The sequence below is a fragment of the Protopterus annectens genome, chromosome 13.part0 (assembly GCF_019279795.1).
Source record: "Protopterus annectens isolate FY-2018-M chromosome 13.part0, PAN1.0, whole genome shotgun sequence".
Taxonomy (NCBI): Eukaryota; Metazoa; Chordata; order Ceratodontiformes; family Protopteridae; genus Protopterus; species Protopterus annectens.
In genome coordinates, this window is record NC_056747.1 from 1,248,676,485 (window position 1) to 1,248,696,573 (window position 20,089).

The window sequence follows — 20,089 nt, forward strand, 5'->3', positions numbered from 1 at the left end:
GTGGTACGTAAACAAGTAAGGGAGGAGACATATTCATACCCTGTCTGAGGGGGAGGCATTGTGGATCTGGCTGTGTATCTGCAGTCAACACATTGGCCTGTTAAAGGTTCATATCCCAAGAGAAGTGAAAGTAACAGGATTTACCCGATAAGTTGCATTGTTTACACCAAAGAAGAATGCGGACATCCTTAAAACTGTTCCTTGTAGTAGACAAATGGGACTTGGCCATGAATGAATTCTTCCTCTCATGGAAGGAAACATTATTGATGTTATTGTAGCATTTCTATCAGTTCTGCATTTATTACCCAGGTACTGAGAGAGGTAAGCCCACTCCTCATTCTTTTAACTCCCTGGTGACATAAGTGGTATAATTTCTACTGTTGTAGCTTCTTACTATTCAGAAAATATTCTTGATTGCAGTGACAGACATTTCCATATGTTGGGTGAAGAACAAGTCACTTTTCATGGCTTTCTACTCTAGTAAATCTGTTAATTCTGCTGCCTGAGTAGTGAAAGTCTAGGAATCCCCTCACTAAACAGTCTTACTCTACAGTGTAGAAACAGTGGAGGAAAAGGAGGACACTTTTTCCAGCCCCAAACGTTGCACTTGTGTGTCTTCCTGGCTTAGCTTAGTCACATGTTCTGCGTGATTCTGTTACTTTGTTGTCACTGAACATAGTCATGCTGTTGTGGATGGCAGACCTCTGGCACAGCACAGGATTGGCATGTCCTGAAGGTGGGTGGGTCACCTACGGCCTCCTTTGATGAATTGCTTTCCTCCTTCCCACTTGAGGTTCCCAGTTAAGAAGCTTGTCTATTACACTCTGAATGGGTTGCTTCAGTTGACCTGAAGTTATTTTCTTGGAAGCCTTTATTCCATTATCTCTCTTGGGTAAATCTAGAAGCTGCATTCATTTGCAGAAAATCCTCACTTGGTCTTTCCCAGGGACTGAGTTTATATTAGGACAAACTACGCTGCTTTCTCAATGGTTAGAGTTCTGTCTTTTTATTAGTTCAGCTATTTTCCTGTTTTATTCTTGATGTAGAATCCAGGGAGAAAGGATCCTTCATACCTTCAAAGTATGCCACCAGTTAAGGTTTTACCTGAAGAGGGTACATGAGCTCAGGAAAGCAGGCCACCCATCTGCCTCCTTTGCCGTAACTAAGAGAAATTTAGCAGTGCCTTAACAGATGCTGTATAAAATGGATTTGTGTTGTTCTGTGTTGTAGTGCCACAATTTGCCTGTTGACCAGTGCACGTAAAAGTCATTCTCCCGGGGAAAGCATATCTGCTTATAGTCATTTTATCAAAGTGTGATAGTAACATGCATTTCCACTTTGCCCACTTGGTCGTCAGTACTTACCTTCAACTGGCACTACTGTTAGAGTCTCCACTTCAGAAACTGAGCTTTTTTGGCTTCCTGCTTTGAGATTTAGCTTTCTCAACATTATTTTCTGATATCTTCAGCTCATGACTGGCTAAGAAGCTTTGTGTTCACTGCTTGGGATTTTTTCCAGGTGTTGTCCATTACAGAGGACCCCTTGAAGTAAGATATCCCAGATACTGGAGTGCTCACCATATCAATTAAGCTTTGTGAGGCCCCTCTGTGTTGAGTATTTATTACCTTTCCTCCTTCCTGTATTTTGTTTGATGTTATCTCCTCCAACTTTAATAGTTTTTCACTCTGTATGTAGTGTTCTTGTCTGCCAAATGCAGTTGACTTGTATTATATATATAACTGGGAAACTTTAAGTGGTACACGCTGTGGTATAACCATGTGGCATGCCTCTCTCAGAGAGGACTTAGCTGATTAAAGTGTGAAAAAATGGTGCTGAGAGAGAGGGATCTCAGGGAAAGCGATCCCATTTGTTTTCTCCTATGGTGGAGCCTTTCTAATTTTAGCTGATGTGTTTGCATATTTGTCACTTGTATTTGTGTTTGGCGCAATGCTCTGCGGCTGTGTGACATAGAAGGGATGAAGCCCAGCTATGGTCCATATGACCTAGCTTCATTTAGTGGCCTGCATGCTAGAAGAATACCTCTCTCAAGGGTGAGGGTATATGTTGGGGGGGGAGGTGCCCTTAATGCCTCAGACTGTGGGGTTTGAACCAGAGATGGAAGGTCATCCAGATGCAAAGTGGATGAGCAGTTAAGTGGAGATGCACTGTGTAGGTGGTTGTAGCTACCTTGTGGCATCATTTGCATGCTGACACACAATGATGTCATCCACAGTGCAGCGAGGAGGTATGGCTAAGCAAAGAAAAAACAAGTTCCTAACTCATCTAAATTAGCCACAGTATGACAACCATGCACATCTTCTCTTTCATCGCAGACTCAAGACAGTTGCATACCCTGATAGCCATGAGGGTTTCCTCAGTAAAAAAGGTAGAACAAACAAAGAAACGCTGTCTGTGGTGTGCCCCAATTGCAGTGGCAGCCAGGAGAAGTGGACTGTAGGGTGTGCAGGAGCCTGAGGTCAGCAGCGGTTGAATAAAAAAATTATTTGACCTTTTCAGGCAGTGAAGCAGGACTGCTTTATTTTCTTTTATAGGCAAGTCATCTTTACTCACTTTGATCACTGGAGGTAATTTTCAGAAATGTTTGTCCATCTTTCAGTGAAATTGTAGTTTTTACCATATAAAGAAGAAGGAATGTAAGCAAGGGAAGAAATAACCATTGTCAGTAGATTTGTTGGTGTTTAGATTAATTAGTAAAGCAGGAAACCAAAGCTACAATCTAGGGGTTAGTCAGCAATCTTGTCACTTGAAATTAGAAACATCATTTTTTTGCTTTGGTGACATCTAGTGACCAAACTGTAAACTGCATTTGCATAGACATTGCACAATTACATTAAGATAAAATTAATATCAAAAGGGTTGTGTTGATATTTATTTATACCTGGTATTTGTCCTTGAGACCAAATCTATGAGTCTGCCTTGAGTAAATCCCAACATAACTTCCTCTAGATGTAGAATATTGTTGTTATACAATATGTTTCTGAATTTGGCGACATAAATATAAAAATGTATTTATTGTGTAATGTTTGAAGATGATTTTATTGAAAACACTCTTCTGCATAATAAAATTAGTATAAAGCAGTTTTATGGTCTGTACTACGTTTGTTCATTTTGATATGGTTGAATGTGCTGGTTGCTTAAGTACTTTTTTTTTTACTCTTGTGTCTTCCATCTAACGGATCAGTTTAAAGCCAGTGATTTTAAGCTTTTAATTAGTGACACATTTTCTTTATTAATATTTGATATGATATTTAGTTTGCTATCCTGTTCTATTGTAATGTTAAGTTCTCTATTCATGGCTTTCTTGCTTTATGGTGTTTTTATGATCTGCAAACATGTCTTTTTGTGTGTGTATATATATATATGTATATATATATATCACTAGAAGGATATCACTAGAAGGAGATACGTGCAATGTTATACTTTACTAGGATGTGAATGTATGTTCTTTTGAGAGAGTGGCATTGTGATGGAAATGTACAAGAAATGCATGACTCGTTTTGTACTTGTATCAAAAACAGGATATGGAAAGTGGCAAAGATTTTCATTTTTTTGTCTTTGGCCATATTATTTCTTGGTGGTTAACCCCACTGGCTTTAGAAGTACTAGAAATGGTAAAGAAATCTATCTTTTTTCTGCGAGCTTAAGAAATATTGCTGTACGTTTTCCCTTGATGGGAAGAAAATATGCTCATTTAATTAGGTGTGGCTGCATAGCTTTTGCTTAATAATCAGGGACAAAGGCAAAAATAATTGTGGGAACAAAGGCCCAAAATCACTGATGGTTTTTAAATCTCTCTCTGATTTGCGAAAACATAATAGAACAAGAGGTGTTGTATCGGCATGCACTTATTAAACGAGAAGAACTGTGAAACCCACATATCTGGCATTACTAATTTACTGTAATCCTCAGTGATTTACTAGAAAGTTAGAAGTTTTATAAGGGGCAGGGCAAAACTATGAGGCAAAATCAAGAACAGTTGAGAGGTGTCTGTGACTGTATGTTTTTGTTCATCATTTTGGGAGGACTGAGTAAGACTGTGCCTCCATTTGTGTGGTTTTGTTTATTCTACTTAGCAGTCACTCATTTTACCTGTTAATGAGTATTCAAGATGATGGCTATTTCTCTACTTTTTACTTCTGTTGCAGTAGTTTTAAAAATGTAGTTAAAGTATCTTTTTTCAGAAATCATAGTAGGCTCATCTAGCTGCTGCATATTAAATAATTAGCCATCAGTATGTGTATTTGGAGAATTTTACATACTGTTCAGTGTCGTGTTAAGATATAATGCCAACAGTTACTTATTTTTCTATCACTTGAGTCATGCGTTAGGATCCTTTAATGCTGTCCTTGGTGGGTTTATTACACTTATAAAATTGTCTTAAATAGGCTTTTTGAGGAAAACAATTGGTCTGAAAAACTAAATGTATATGTGTGTGTGCATAAAGAATTAATGCATGCTAACTTACTTGTTTTACCACTGTGTTAGGTAAGGCTTTATCATTGTTATTTTAAGAGAGTATTTATTTACTCAGTCCTGTAGCATTTACAGAAATAAAAAAAAAATGTTCTGTTTAGTCATGACAATATTGGTTGCAACGTACTGTAGAGATGCTATCACTTGACTTATTTGCCTCTCAGTTTTGGAGACCACTATGAATGGAACAAGGTGACATCCTGTATCCACAACATCCTCAGTGGCCAAAGATGGATCGAACACTACGGGGAAGTGATCATTAGAAATCTGCAGAGTCCTATTTGTCATTGCAAGATCACGTTTTGTAAGGTCAGCACTTTCAGTGTATTTTTTTCTCTCCACAGATGTGTATTCGTGTGTATGTTTACTTGTGTGCTTTTCATCAGGACTAGCATGGTTAGAAGATTAATGTAAACACAACTTATACTTTTAGCCATAGGTCCTAGAGTAGAAAAGTTGTATAATTCAAGGTCACAGTAAGCATTGCAGTAAAGTTATAAAATATTGATCAATGAACAGCGGACAGGTTTTGATACAACCAAACTCATAACGAGCCATAAAACTGACAGAGAGTGGAGAATGAAGTAATGAGGTCCCAACTTTTGTGGGATCTTTTACACCAAGTGATTTTTTTCATTTAACAGAACAGTAAGTATCCTTTTAAGAAAATGTAACTTTTTCCCTTATTATTTGTTGCACATTATATAGAGTGCTAAGTATTTTGCGATTTGATTTTTTTTGACTATGTTCCTTTCTTTTCTGAGGCTGACGATGTCCAAAGAAAATTCACCAGCATGTGCCTGTTATTAATAAATTCCACTGAAGAGTTTCCACTTGCACTGTATGTTCTGTTGTAGTGAAGACCACTTTATTTTGATTTGTAAAGATAATTTCTATTTTAAGACTCTTAAGAGCAGGATGAAGATCTTGAAAGCTTTCCTGAAGCACCAGAAATTTCTCACTTTGAGTCACGTGACACCTATTCTTTCAGCGTCCTCTACAAGGATGGCTATTTATGGTGGGCCTAAAAAACATAATCTCTAGCGCCAAATGAAATTGAAAAAGACTAGGAAATTGGTGTCTAGACAGTCAGTAAGAGTACATGAGATATTATGACACTGTTTCAGTCCTGCTGAAGCCTAAGAGTTCTTATTCCATGGATGCATGTCTGGTAATCCCCTGGCTCTTTTGCCTTGTTCTTATGTACTCTCAACAGAACAGTACTCGTCCAAAACATTATTTGAAGGAAAAGGTGAATGGATTATTGTTAGAATTCTTACAGGTAAGGGTCACTTGGATGTGGCTATATTCTGTCTGCCAACTGGGCTGTTGTCATCTGATATTCAGTTTAATAAAAATATTTACAAATGCTTTTTCTAGGGGCTTTGGCATCATTGCTGGTGATATCAATGCCCCTGATATAAAATGGGCTAGTCCCAATGAAGCATGTAGGCTAATAAATAAGATCATAGAAGACAGTTTTATTTTTTACTGCAGTCAAGTACTTAATGAGGCTACTACATTAAGTAACATTTGGATGTTATTTGGATAAGTGAAAATGTTGAAATATTTTCATGTTTTGTAGAAGCTGGTATAGGGAAGTCTGACCATAACTGCATGCTTATGAGGTAATTTCCTATGGAAGGTATTACAGTGGTCATTACACTGCATTTAAGAATAACAGTGAAGGTGAAATATAATGGTTTGCATGATAATTTAAAAGAAATGCATTAACATCTATAACTTTATTAATAATTTCATTCAAAAATATGTACCTGTTCATACATTTTGGAAAAGTAAAATTGCTCAGGAAAAGTGGACAGCAAGGATTGAGAGAGCAAAAGGGCTATGGAAAATTGTTATTACAAGAAAGTTCCATGTATAAAGAATAGTACTAAGTATTTTAAGATTAGACAGGTTGTGATGATGTGAGGTATTGCCAGCTATGCCAGGAGAAGTATGGCAGTGGATGTGTAACATATGTCAGCATAGCTGTCTGCAGTTTTGCAAAGAATTATATGTCATTTGTATATCAAACTGACTTGTACAAGTGCTTGTGTTACAAATGTATTTGTAAAGTTGTGTGTGTTAAAAATGGTGTCTGTATCACATTATCAAAATTTTACTACATCGAATCAGTAAAGGTCGAACTTTATTGATTGAAGTAGTAAAATATCGAATAACGTAAACAAATAAATCAATAAAAAAACTAACTAGCATAGGCAGGGGGGCAAGTCCACCTGTACCCCCCTCTACTTAAATGTACCAACTACGGTACCCCACTACATTGAGGTAAATGGAAATCTCCCCCTTACAGAGATTTCCATTTACTTGTGCGATGTTCTGAACTTTTGACATTGTCGTGCCGACAATATCGTATTCTATATTGTCAGCTTATGACAACGGGAACTAGACCCTTAAAAATGTACCAACAGTGGGCCCTGCTGAACAGAAAAGAAGTACAACTGTATGTCAGACTGTATTGTAGCTGTTCAAATGAATATATTATAACATAGCGTACTGGAAGAGAAGAGGTTAATCTCAGTCCACCTAACTTTGAAAAATAGTCTGAAATTAAATTACCTGGTTTAGACCATAACGATTGTATCTTAAAGTCCTGACTGCAGCCAGAGACGAAATGTCTGTGAAAACCAGGACAAGGAATCCTACTGTATTGTCCTTAGGGGTGAACTAATTATTGTCCCAGAAGAGTGAAAGTTTTTGAAGTGGTTTTATAGCTTTAGGTGCTGTAACACATCTCAGCAAAGCTCTATGTGTGTGATTCTGGCTCAATTTCTAGTAAAGAGGTTAGTGTGGGAACCATAAATCAAATGACCAGATGTATGTGATGTCATTCTGTAATCCAGCACTGACATGATGTTTTAATACTAGATGAGACAGAAGTCTTAGGGCAGTCTGTTTTTGAAAGCTGACAAAGAAGGATCAGTCACCCACTTCATCTTGCCTTGCTTTAGTAAGCAACCAGGGAATAGTAATTCTTTAAATCAGTTAGGAAAATATAGTGAGATTAGTTAAGTACTGTTTTTCTGTATCTATGTGAATCCATTCCATCTGTGTTATTTTTAATATTTCTTGTGATCAAAATTCTGGGGTTTATTGTAAATAAATATTTAGTATTTTCATGTTCTTTTATTGCTTATTATCAAATAGATTTAAGCTTTTCATTGTAGCTGGTCCTTTAGAGAATATTTTAACCTTTGAAAGTACTTATATTTATTTGGTGACACTGTTGCCACTCCTGAAAGTCTTGCTGCATTGGTCAAACACTACCATTTGTATTAATATTAATTTTATTAAGTATAATTGGGTACCCTGGAAAGAGTCTTAGAGTAGCTGGCTTTGGAGTGTTCTGGTGGCAATATCTACCTTATAGACTGGGCAGAGGGAGCATCATTGGTAAATCTGTGCCAGCCTTTACCAGATGTGTGTGCGTGTGTGTGTGTGTGTGTGTGAGTGTGTGAGTGTGTGTGTGCGTGCGTGTGTGTGTGCGTGTGTGTGTGTGTGTGTGTGTGTGTGTGTGTGTGTGTGTGTGTGTGTGTGTGTGTGTGTGTGTGTGCACGCGCGCGCGTCAGCTACTTGGAGCAGGGACAAAGAGCACTGATTTCACAGAGAGGGTGGTAGAGGACTTGGCTTGGAACGCTCGGCAGAGGACTCAACTCTGCAGCTGTGGTGAGTGTGGAGTCTTATTTGAGGCCTGGTGAGAGAGAAGGAAATCCAGCCCCATTACAGGAGTGTGTTCCCTGTGTGGTCTTAAGGGAGATTGTGCATGGTGCAGAGAACTGCACCTGGAAATACTGTGCGCATCTATTTTTCTTCCAAGTTATAGTCCCTCACGTGAGGATTGCGACTCCTTGATCACTGGCCCAGAGGAAGGACGTCACAAAGGTATTTAGCATACTTACAAGGAAAACTGGAAATCAGCATGAAATGAGGATAGCAAAAAATTCCACATATAACAAAGCTGTTTACACGTGTTTTAGGAACTGCAGGAAAAATGCAGTTTCTAATTATTTCCTGAAAATGGATTTGTGTATTGTTTTTGAACCTAATGAGAACTACCTTAAACACTTTCAAAAAATGTTTTTGGTGGTATCTCAGCAAAGAGCAGTGAAAGTGGAAGCCACAGTATACATTACATTGTTAGTGCCTCTGGCTGTTGTTCTGCTAGAAGTGTGGAGTTAATAAAAAAAAGTCTTTGGCTGCTATTACAAGTAGTTCTGCTATGGAGCCATATGGGTAAATGATGTATTCTTAAGGAACGTTAATAATGATGTAGTAGATTATCTATGAGTTTTGTTTCAAGAATCATTAGACCAAAGCTGTGTCCCAAATCTGTGTAAAAAAGCCATTGTTGTCCATATCGACAAGAGGCAAGGGGGTAGAGGCTGTTGATGGTTATAGCTGAATCAGTCTCACTTGCATTTTGAATAAATGTTTTAAATATTCTTTTGGTTTCTTGATTCATGAATGTAGTTGTATATTGGATATTTTTCAGCACAGCTTTACTAAGGAATGCTCTTGTCTAAGTAATCTTTTAGGTTTCTATTATGAGGTTAAACCACTTCTTAGACCAAGGTCTTCCAGCTGATGTAGTCTTCTTTCATCATAATCTTGACCTCTTAACCAGCTATTTCTGATCTTAAAATCAGTTTTTATATAACTGGTTAGGAAGATAGCTGGTTAAGAGGTCAAGATTATGGTGAAAGTCATGAGTTCTTTTACTTTATTAAAAATATTTCCAGAGGGATCCCTCAGAGTTCACTGATTGGGCCCATTTTGTTAGGCATTGTCATGACATGTGTCCCTGTCTTAGATAGATAGCTAGAGAGAGATCATCCTGAAAGAGATGAGCATATCAGTCAGGCCATTCTGGCCTGGTGTCAAAATGTATTAGACATTTGGATCTCTCCATGGGGATCAGCCCAGGCTTCAATCCCTGTCATCACCATGCCATTTCTCACTGGTGCTGGTCAGTCCTCCACTCCACACTCCAATACTACAGGATACACTTGATCCACTTATCCACCAGACCACTCTCAGTCTCCTCTTCTTTCATGGCCATCAAGGAGCCTCTCAGAAGCCGACATCAGTAGTGGAAGTTTCTTTGGACAAAGATCCAGATGGGGTGTCTGCCTCACCAGGGCTCCAATCTAGATCATGACTACTCCGTTACTGATCTCTCCTTCTCTGGTCTGGCCTTTTGATCTAATGTCCATGGTTCCAAGTGATGCCTGCGAGAGGCCCTTGTCAGAGTCAAAAGCTTGGTTAGCATCAACTCCAGTGGTATCCTAACCCTTTCAACTGTAGCTCCATCAGATCATGAAGTGTCTAGGGGCTGAGAGGTTGGGACTGAGGTAGGGAGGTTGGTGTTGATTCCAAGGTTTTCAGAACCATCTCTGCCCTTAGGTGCTTCAACTGTGGACAGCTTGGCTGTGATGTCTACTTTGGAGCCAAGCTGGATTGAGGTCAGGGATGTTTATTCTATGGTTTCCATGGTTTCCAGTGTGTACATCTTCAGCACCAATTTCATCATCAGCTTTTGAGGCCTTTGAGATGGTTCTCTGCTGGTTCAGAGAGAGGAGGTATCTCATACCCACTCAGCTCCATCTTGGATCTTGTTGTCCCAGTTTCTGCTCATCCTACCAGACAGGGACAGCTAACCTCTTTTAGGGCTGTCTCTTGGTGAGTTTCTCCTCTGGTTTCAACTCTTCTTGAAGACTCCCACCTGTGCAAGTTACAGGAAATGGAATTGCAAGAGGAGGCATCTTGACTCCAGGGATACCGACTTTGAGAAAGGGGAGGGATCCCCAAGGTCTTTGGAGACATCCTCAAATCGATGAAGCAGGAAGGGGGCCAGTCCACCAAAGTCCCCTCAGTGGAGGTGTCGGTATTCCTCAAGGCTTTCAGAGCTGGCTGATCTACTTCCTAGGTGGTTCTGCCCATTGAAGTGCTCATTGACTAGGTCATTCAGTAGGGTTGAAAGGATCCAGATGTCACGGAGTCCAACACCAAATGCCCTGACAAGTATCTTGTTGCATCTGAGGATAGGGCTAACTAGAGCAAAGGTCCCCCTTTGGATTCTGTGGTGGTTGCAGCAGCCACCAAGAAAGAATTTGTGGAACAGAGCTCTACTTTTCATCCCTCTACTTGGGAATGTAGTGTGCTGGACAGATTTTGAAAATGTATCTAAACATCAATGTCCTTCGCCCTCAGGTCTCTGAATTACCTGGCACATGTGACAAGATTTCAGAGGGAATTGATCAAACAATTTTCCAGTACCCTCTTGGAGTCATGTCTGTTTAGGACAAAAGGATGGTTTCTTCACAACTGGCCACCCTCCACTGTTTATCCATTGCTTCCATGAGATTGATTTCTCATGCCTCAGAGAGAACTGCTAGATTGGAAGGTTCAAGAATAACCCTTAGAAGGCGCACCTCAATGCTCCTCCTTTGTTATTTTGCAGAGCCCTCTAAGTCTTCATTTATCAATGCCCCTTTGATGGATCCACCTTGTTTGGCCCTAAGGTGACGCAAACTCTCTCTAGGAACGAGCAAGATGGCAAGACTTTGTCTGCTGGGGGGAATATGTTTTGGAGAAGGCAGAGAGGTGGCAAAAAAATGTAGCTCAGAAAGACACAAAGTTCTTCTCAAGACTCCTATGGAGGGAGGTGCCCACTCCACAGAGGGGAGAACAGTAATTGAAAATGCCACCATGGTGGCAGCGGTGGCCTGTGGTATCAGGGCTTTAGAGCTTCATTCTCGAAGAAGCCCTTTCGGCATCCCTGATGAGTTACCAGACTGCTACACTCTGGAGTCAGTTGGGGGATAATAAACTCTGCAACCGTAAAGCTGGATAACCATCACCAAAGATTCTCGGATGTAGAATATAATTTCCAGAGGATACTACATACCATTTTCCCTTCTCCCTCCACTACACAGCAAAAGAATTCCTGACATTCCACCCAGTCAGAGGAAAGTAGCTATAGAAATACAAATGTTACTGCAGATAAGAGCCATCCAACCAGGCCAACAAGGATCCAGAACCTACTTAAGATTCTTTTTAGTGCCAAAGAAGACTGAGGACCTAAGACCAGTTCTGGATCTCAGCAGTCTAAAGCAATTCATGAAACAGTAGGAGTTCCAAATGGTCACAGTTCAGTCCATCTTAGCGCTATTACAGAACGATGATTGATTGTACTCCATAGACCTCCAGGATGCATAGTATCATATCAAAATGCACAAGTTCTCCAGGAGATATCCACCCTTCTGGCTGGGAGCCAATCACTACCAGTTCAGAGCACTGCCCTTTGGTCTCACCACAGTCCCCAGGGTGTTCACCAAATGTATGGCAGTGATTGCAGCTCACCTGAGACTGCATGGACTCCACGTATTTCCTTATTTAGATGACTGGCTCCTATCTACTTCCACCAAACCTCTACTGATTCAGGTTAGAGACTGCTTGCTCCACCTGTGTCTCCAGTTAGGTATTACTATAAACTACACTAAATCGCAGCTGTATATGATGCAAACTCTGGAGTTCATCGGTGCCCCTCTACACACCTGAACACAAAAAGCAACGCTACCTCAGACAAGAGTGGACACTTTACGAAAGTAAGTATTACACATTCTTTCTCGTCATTCATGTCCAGCCAAAGTAATCTTATAACTTGTGAGTTCAATGGCAACTTCAGTAGTATTGGTTCCCTTAGCTGACTTTCACATGAGTGTGTTGCAGTGGACTCTAGTGGTACAGTGGTCTATAAGACACCATGTACTGACGACACCTGTTTGCATCACAAACATCTGCAGGCATCACATAGCACCCAACTAGGATGGGGGGAGCATTATTTGGGAAGGGCAGTCCAAGGCACGTGGTCCAATACAAAGGCCAGTCTTCACATCAGTATCCTAGAAATTAGAGCAGCTGTGTTAGCATTGGAGGCGTTTCAAGATGCTCTCCCTTTTGGGATGATTGCTATTTAGACAGACAACAGACCTTTGATCTGGTACATCACCAAAAGGGGGATACCCAGTCATACCCACTATGTCCAGAAACAATGAGTGTTTGGCAGTGGGGGGCAGGGGTCTCTTCTGGCCACTCTCTCTTGGCAATGCATATTCCTGGGAAATTGAACATGCTAGCAGACAAACTGAACAGATCCATCTTACTCGCTCACAAGTGGTGTCTCAATCAGTCAGTGGCAGAAGTGATATTTCATTGATGGGGTCAACCATGCTGCAACATCTTTGCTTCTCCCCTCACTGCCAAGTGCAGCAGGTACTTTGCCCTGATCCCCCCAGAGGAAGAGTCACTGAGAGACACTCTAGTTCAGGACTGACCCTCCAGTCTACTATATGCCTTCCATCCAACTCCTCTCATCCCGAAGCTTATTCAGAAGACATTACAGTGGAAGAGCAAGATTGTCCCATTCTGGCCTTGCCAGGTGTGGTTTCCCTTCCTGTGGCCTCACCTAATTCACCATCTCTGGGTGCTGGATTCTACTCAGGACCTTCTGTCTCACCAGTCCGGCTTACCTGTCCAGGACATGCAATCTGTCAAGCTAACTGCATGGGTTCTTCACTTCCTGTAATGGTTATAAACTCCAGCTGTTTTTCCCCTGGTTACCACATTTTTATGTCATCCCAAAAACCCTCTACCAAGAAGATTTGTAAGAGCAAGTGGAAAAGATTTTCTGTCTGGTCCCAAACAAGTCATCTAGACCCCTTTTAGCACTGATTGCAGATATTCTTGATTTCCTGGCTTCCATTTTCAGTAATGGGGCTAGTTGTTTGACAGTTAAGGGACAGCTAGCTGCAGTATCAGATTTTCACTTGGGTGAAAAGCATTCTCCTCTAGCTTCCTTGAAATTGTCTAAGATCTTTCTTAAAGGTACTTTGCTGTTTTGGCCTCCCATTAAGGATCTTGTTCCACCCTGGGACCATGCACTTACCCTCCAAGCTTTGACATAGCCCCGCTTCGAGCCCTCAGCCAGGGCAGAATTAAAGTATTTATCCTAGAAAACACTTTTTCTAGTCACTGCTACATCAGCTAGACTGGTATCAGAGCTCCATGCACTTTTCTTCCAGCCACCTTACCTAATTTTTCATAAGGACAGATTATCCCTTTGAACTAACTCTTCCTTCCTACCTAAAGTAGATTCAGAAGCTAACCATAACCAGTTAATTAACCTTCCAGTCTTCTTTCCAAATTTTTCTAACAAAGGTGAATACATGCTGCATTTATTAGATGTCATTGACAACTCAGATTTTACATTCACAGATCTAAAGACCAAAGGAAATCAGAACAGCTGTCTGTCTCCTTTTTTAAGGCTAAAATAGACAAAGAAATACCAAAAATAACCTTATCCAGATGGTCACTGATTGCATTCTCTTCATTTACAAGAGTAAAGGACTGTCATTATCTAAACATCCTAAAGATCACACCACTACCAGAGCTATGACCACATCATCTGCTTTTTGGTCCAAAAGATCCATAGATGACATCTGTGAAGCTGCTACTTGGTCCAGTACTCATACCTTTAGTATTATTATTAGATTACAAGTTAGAAATCTTATCTAGGAATACGGCAGCTTTTGGCTTTGCTGTACTCTGGAATATCCTTCCTTGAGGACCATCCAAGAGTACTCCAGCTGGCAACTCTATTCCATCAGTTGAGGAATGGAACAAAAAGACAAAGTCAGATATAGTTATGTACTCACCATAACTCTGCATCTGTGTTGACTGTTTTCATCCTTCCTCAACTTCTGATCCTCCAACCCCCCTTCCTGATGTTTGTTTCCTAGTATGGTCTGAGGCATATTCCTTAATGGTCTTGCTATGTGGGCTCCAGGATTCTCTTTGTTTCTTCTCCTTTTTTTTCACTCCTTAATATCACCCGTCTTTTGCCTCAGAGATTTGTTAATGGTTGATATTGTTTTGTCACGTTGTGATTAATTAACTAGAGAGTAAATTCAATTTGAAGTAACTAAGCAGAGGAGAGGGATTATGGATAATGGGAGGAGCTTGAGTTATATAGCCTAAAGTCTCTCAGAGTGGCCATGGATGGATCAGAGACCCATCAGTTGAGGAAGGATTAAAAACAGACAACACAGATGCAGAGTTATGTGAATACATAACTATAATTTATATTGCCATAATTGAGTTTTCTCCTAAATGACTTTAAACGCTGTCGGCATCAATTCCAGTATAAGTTTTGTACATTTTCCAAAGACAAGTTATCGGTCTGTAGTTTAGGATAGTGTGTAGGTTCACTCTTCAGGAGGCAGATAATTTTTCCTGTTGTTAACCAAGCCTCTGTTCAGGATCTGCATATAAGTAGTTCTTACTCAAGGCTAAATCTCTGTGTAAAGATGTTAATACTTTTAGCCAGAAGTAAGGATGAGGTGTCATTCTGTACACCTCCAGGGTCTTCAGACAAGCACCTACTTACCTCTTTGTAATCTTCCACTTGAGAAACTAGTTTCTTGTCTTGCTGTTGCAAGTCAAATCCATTATACAACAGTAATTGACACACAGGTACTCCACTCACCAGGCTGGATAAGGAAAAGATCACAGCTGTCTGTCAGGTACCAAGATCTGCCACATCACATACACACTCAAGTCTCTCAACAGCAGGTACTGTTATGACTCAGTCATAGTCCATGTTGGTGTGAATGACTTGAGACATACCTCACTGGACTATATGAAGAGACATGATTGAGCTCTCTGATTATGTGTCCCAGGCAGGTATGTCCGTAGCCTTAAGCAGCATTTTACCTACACAAAGGATGATGCCCCATTGCAAACAAAAATGATTGACTTCAATAATTGACTTAGTTTTTGGTGTCATTCTAAGGGGATCCAGTACCTGTCAGCCTGGGATGACATGGTCGACAGACCTCAATGCTTTGCCAGAGATGGCCTTCATCTGTCACTTCTGGGATTTCAGTGCCTGGCTAAGGGTCTTACCACTCTCATTATGCCTTTTTTAGGTGGTGTCACAAGGACAAAACTCCCAATGTAGTAAGATCATCTAAAAACAAACTTAAGGTGATTCTGCTCTGCACTCACTGGAAACAGTCCTTACTCTGGAAGATGCTGACATCTGTGCAGTGACGGAGACCTGATTTAAAACTGCAGAAAGCACCCCAGCCTTACTGGATTACAGTTCCTTCCACATGTTCTAATCTCAACTGAAGGTGTGAGAACTAAAGGAGGTTGTGTATCAATATTCATAAAAGACAAATACACCTCAAGACTGGTTAAACCAAGTGACTCCCATGAATTACTCCAGGTGCAATTAACTGTCGGTAAGCTCTCTCTTCAAATCATTGCTAGCTATAGGACTCCCTCCATGAACAGGGACACCCCACTCAGCCTACCTGGATCTACTTGAGTTGATCAAGATACAACCAAACACAATGGTTTTGGGTGACTTTAGTTACCCCTCCATTGCCTGGGTTAATTGTACTTGTACTAACACTCTCACCCCAAAGGTTCCTGGACTGCGTTAACTCCAATGTCCTGGACCAGCTAGTTGGCACCCCACAAGGGGCTCAAACAATCTGGAAGTGGTTCTCACTGACATGGAGGATCATTGTACCACTCCAAGTGTGCTGCCCTCCCTGGTGAGGTCTGACCACAAATCAGTGTCATTGGAGGTAACAATAACAGCCCCCCCCCCCCCCAGCAGCAATTAGACTGAAAAAGTTCACCATTGCCAATTGATACCTCTTATGTGATGGCATAAACAACTTCATACCCACTCCCTCCACTGATGGAGAGGTTACCTATGCTGGGATATACACAAATGCTTTATACGAGCATCTATACAATTGTATTAACTCTGCCGTACCTGATAGGACCAAAGCAAGATCCTCAAGGAAGAACAAACCCACCTGGTGGACATCAGCCATTAACAGGGTATACAATAAGAGGAAGAAATTGCTGTCTAAGAGTAGGAAGTCATGGTCTCAAACCTGGAAGCACTCCCTCCTCAACTTAAATAGGCAAATAAATAAGACATCTTGTAAAGTCCTCTAAAGCTATTTATGAATCTAGATTAGCATCTCTAGCTAAGGAAAACCATAAGACATTCTTTAGCTACAAACAAAACCTCAGATTTGCACAGAACGTGTAGTTAATGATACACATACACAGAAGTGGTGGATATACATAACCTGCTGGCTGACAGATTCAGTCCAAGCTTCACCCCCCCCCCGCCCTACCACATATAACACAAAGCATCCCTACCATCTGTCTCCCACCTAGTATCTCTGAGGAACAAGTCTTAAACGCCCTCTCCAAGGATAAAAGCACAGCCTCAATGGGACCAGACAACATTCCAGGCTATGTTCTCAATGGATTAAAACAGGAATTACAACACCGCTGGGTATTTTGTTCAACCACAGCCTTAGCACAGGTTTCATCCGTGCTGAATGGAGAACAGCTGCTGTCATCTGTTGCATAAAGGGTGTCCATTCACAGACCCCAGGAACTATAAACCCATAAGGCTAACAAGCCTTATCTGCAAGTCCATAGAGAGTATCATCATAGACCTTATCAACAAAGATATTGGTAATGTACAAACACTCGACCCTACCCAGTTTGGCTTTGTCAAAGGGAGATCATGCATGTTAAACTTGGTGGACTTCTTCAGGAAAATTACCAAAGCCCTTGACGAAGGTAAATTGTGCGTATGGCCTATCTAGACTTAGCCAAGGCCTTTGACACCATCCCCCACTCAGGCATTATTGATAAACTCACCCAGCTGGGTATCAACCCATATATTGTCAGGTGGGTTGCAAACTGGCTCAGCAATAGAACTAACACATTCATAATAGGAGACTCTACCTCCTCCAGCAGACCAGTAACCAGTGGTGTAACACAGGGGTCTGTTCTGGGGCCCATACTGTTCCGAATATACTTCTCCAAAGTACAGGCTGGCAAACTAGGAGCAGTCATTCAGTCGCCTAAGAATGTCAGTATCCTGCAAGAAGGACTTACACAGACTAATGATTGGTGCAAAAGTCATGGACTTACACTCAGTGCAAAAAAGTACATTATCTTCCCCTTCAGCAAGGGTGCTGTTCCTGCAAACTACTCCATAAATAGCAATACCTTAAGCATGCAATCACTGGTGAGAGAGCTGGGCATGCAGATTGATAGCAACCTTACCTTCGATCACCACGTCTCCATAGTAGTAAGAAGGGCATTCTATGTTGCTCACCTCATAAATAAGGGCATTACCTCCAGAAAAAAAGGAAGTTATAACCCGCTGTACTCTTTCCTCATCAAGCCAATAATAAGAGTATAATGCTGCCTTTGGTATGTACCTTTCTAAGCACATGCAGCAATGGGAGAAACTGTAAAGCTTTCTTACAAAGAAAATTCAAGGTGTCCATTACATATCATATGCAGACAGACTGAAATCACTGTCACTTTACCCTGTGTCATACAGACTGCTCTGCTCAGAGTCGACCTGTGCCTTGCATATAATGCAGTAGCCAACCCTGCCATAATGGAAATTCTATACATTTGCAAGTCAAAGGGTACACATGTCGCACACTCAAGGGACCTTAGCCTGATATGTGACATCAATAGAACTTGCTGGAAGGACAAATTTATCTCATAGGGGTCACCTCATCTCTGGAACAGACTTCCAATCCATGTTAAGCAGAGCCCCTCATTGACCCTATTTAAGCATAATTTGGATGACTGGATGGAAAACCGTAAATTTGCCCAGCGGGGTTCCGCCTGTGTCCCTTTTAGATATGGGTAATAGGTGCTGATTTAGTGTTGATCCGTAACAGACACTCTTGGGGACAAGGGTTAACTTGGCTAGGCCTAGGGCTATTAGCCTAGTAACCTCCTGTGATCCTATGTTCCTGACTATTGTTCTTTGATAATGTTTCCATATGCAAGTCACTTTGCCTTGTTTTCTTTTTTTTTTTCACTTTATTTTATTTTATTTGTATTTGTTAACCAGGATAATGTACTCACTGATCTCTATGGACCTATTTCAGGTTCAGCCCCCAGTAGTGTCATCTGGTTAAGTGACTTGCTCAGTATGAACTTAAAGGCACAATATGTATTTAATTCCACAGAGTTAGAAAGTGTGTGTGCGTGTGCGTGTTTGCATGTGTGAGTGTGTGTGTGTGTGTGTGTGTGTGTGTGTGTGTGTGTGTGTGTGTGTGTGTGCGTGTGTGTAAATATATATATCTGTATATATGTTTCTGTATAAATATTTCCACACACACACACACACACACACACATATATATATGTGTGTGTGTGTGTGTGTGTGTGTGTGTGTGTGTGTGTGTATATATATATATATATATATATGTGTGTGTGTGTGTGTGTGTGTGTGTGTGTATATATATATATATATATATATATATATATATATATGTGTGTATACACAGACATACATATACACATGTCTGTGTGTGTGTGTGTGTATCTATATCTATAAAAAATATGTGTGTGTGTGTGTGTGTGTGTGTGTGTGTGTGTGTGTGTGTGTGTGTGTGTGTGTGTGTGTCTGTGTGTGTGTGTGTCTGTGTGTGTACTTGTAGGCAAGGATAAAGAGGAAGCGAGACTAGGATGACATGTGCCACAGAGAGAGCACGATTGGGACTAGGATAATAAGTACTAATATCCAGTACCTGCTGACACAAGTGCAAAGAATAATGTCTACTGCAGGAGAGAAGAATTGAACCTTCACCATTATAGTGACTGTTCTAGAAAATGCGTTTATTGAAATTCCCAGTTATGTTGGCATGTACTGTGTTTACGAAAGTGAGCATGGTGGCCCTCTCCTCACCATTTGCATTTCTTTCTTTGTGTTTCATTTTGCTTTTCATGTTTCTCACTATGCATTACACTAGATACAGCGGGGGTCCTTTCTTCACCTTTTGTACTTTATTCTTCGTGTGCGTTTTATTTTGCTTTTCTTGTTTCTCACTATGCGTTATAATAGATATGAGCCCATGTGTTCTGGTACCTAGTGACTGTGGCATTTATTTTGCCAAAATCAAGTCATGCCAAGATGTGCTGTTCTGAAGCTGCACAGCATGCGACAGTGATGCATTTCTCTTAATACTTCATCTGTTAGTCTTCTTCTTTGGCATGTGCATTGTACTACATTTGTTATGCTACGCTGGGCTTAATCTGAATTTCGTTCCCATTTGTTTTTTAATTTGTTAATTTTTTTCCTTACTCTGATCATCAGTAACTGCAGCACCTACTGCATTTAATGTTATAAAGAAAATAAAGGATTATAGTTACCAGTTAGAAACATTATAATGATATTTAAAAATATTTTTCCTGTCTTCTTGTCTGATATCTTTAAGTGCAGTAGCTCTGTGTATTGTTTGAGATTATACGATGTACTCTCAAGCAGATGTATTTGATTTTGTTTGTCCCAGTGAATTATCAGCATATAATGTCACAAATATAGACCACAGAGTACTTGCTGCTTGGTTGCTGAGGAAGATCACAGATGACTCAGTAAGGAGCTGGTTTGTTGTTTATCAGTGTTAGTGGTTTTATATCGAGTGATGTCTCATTG

At 40.5% G+C, this 20,089-nt stretch overlaps 1 protein-coding gene across 1 annotated transcript in view; it reads left to right on the forward strand.

Moving 5' to 3' along the window:
* OSBPL7 (oxysterol binding protein like 7) overlaps positions 1-20,089 on the forward strand; it is a 1,590,705-nt gene that overhangs the window by 1,375,989 nt on the left and 194,627 nt on the right. The window contains exon 19 of the mRNA XM_044054965.1: positions 4,659-4,803. Coding sequence (XP_043910900.1) covers positions 4,659-4,803 — 145 coding nt within the window. The remainder of the gene's footprint in view (positions 1-4,658; positions 4,804-20,089) is intronic.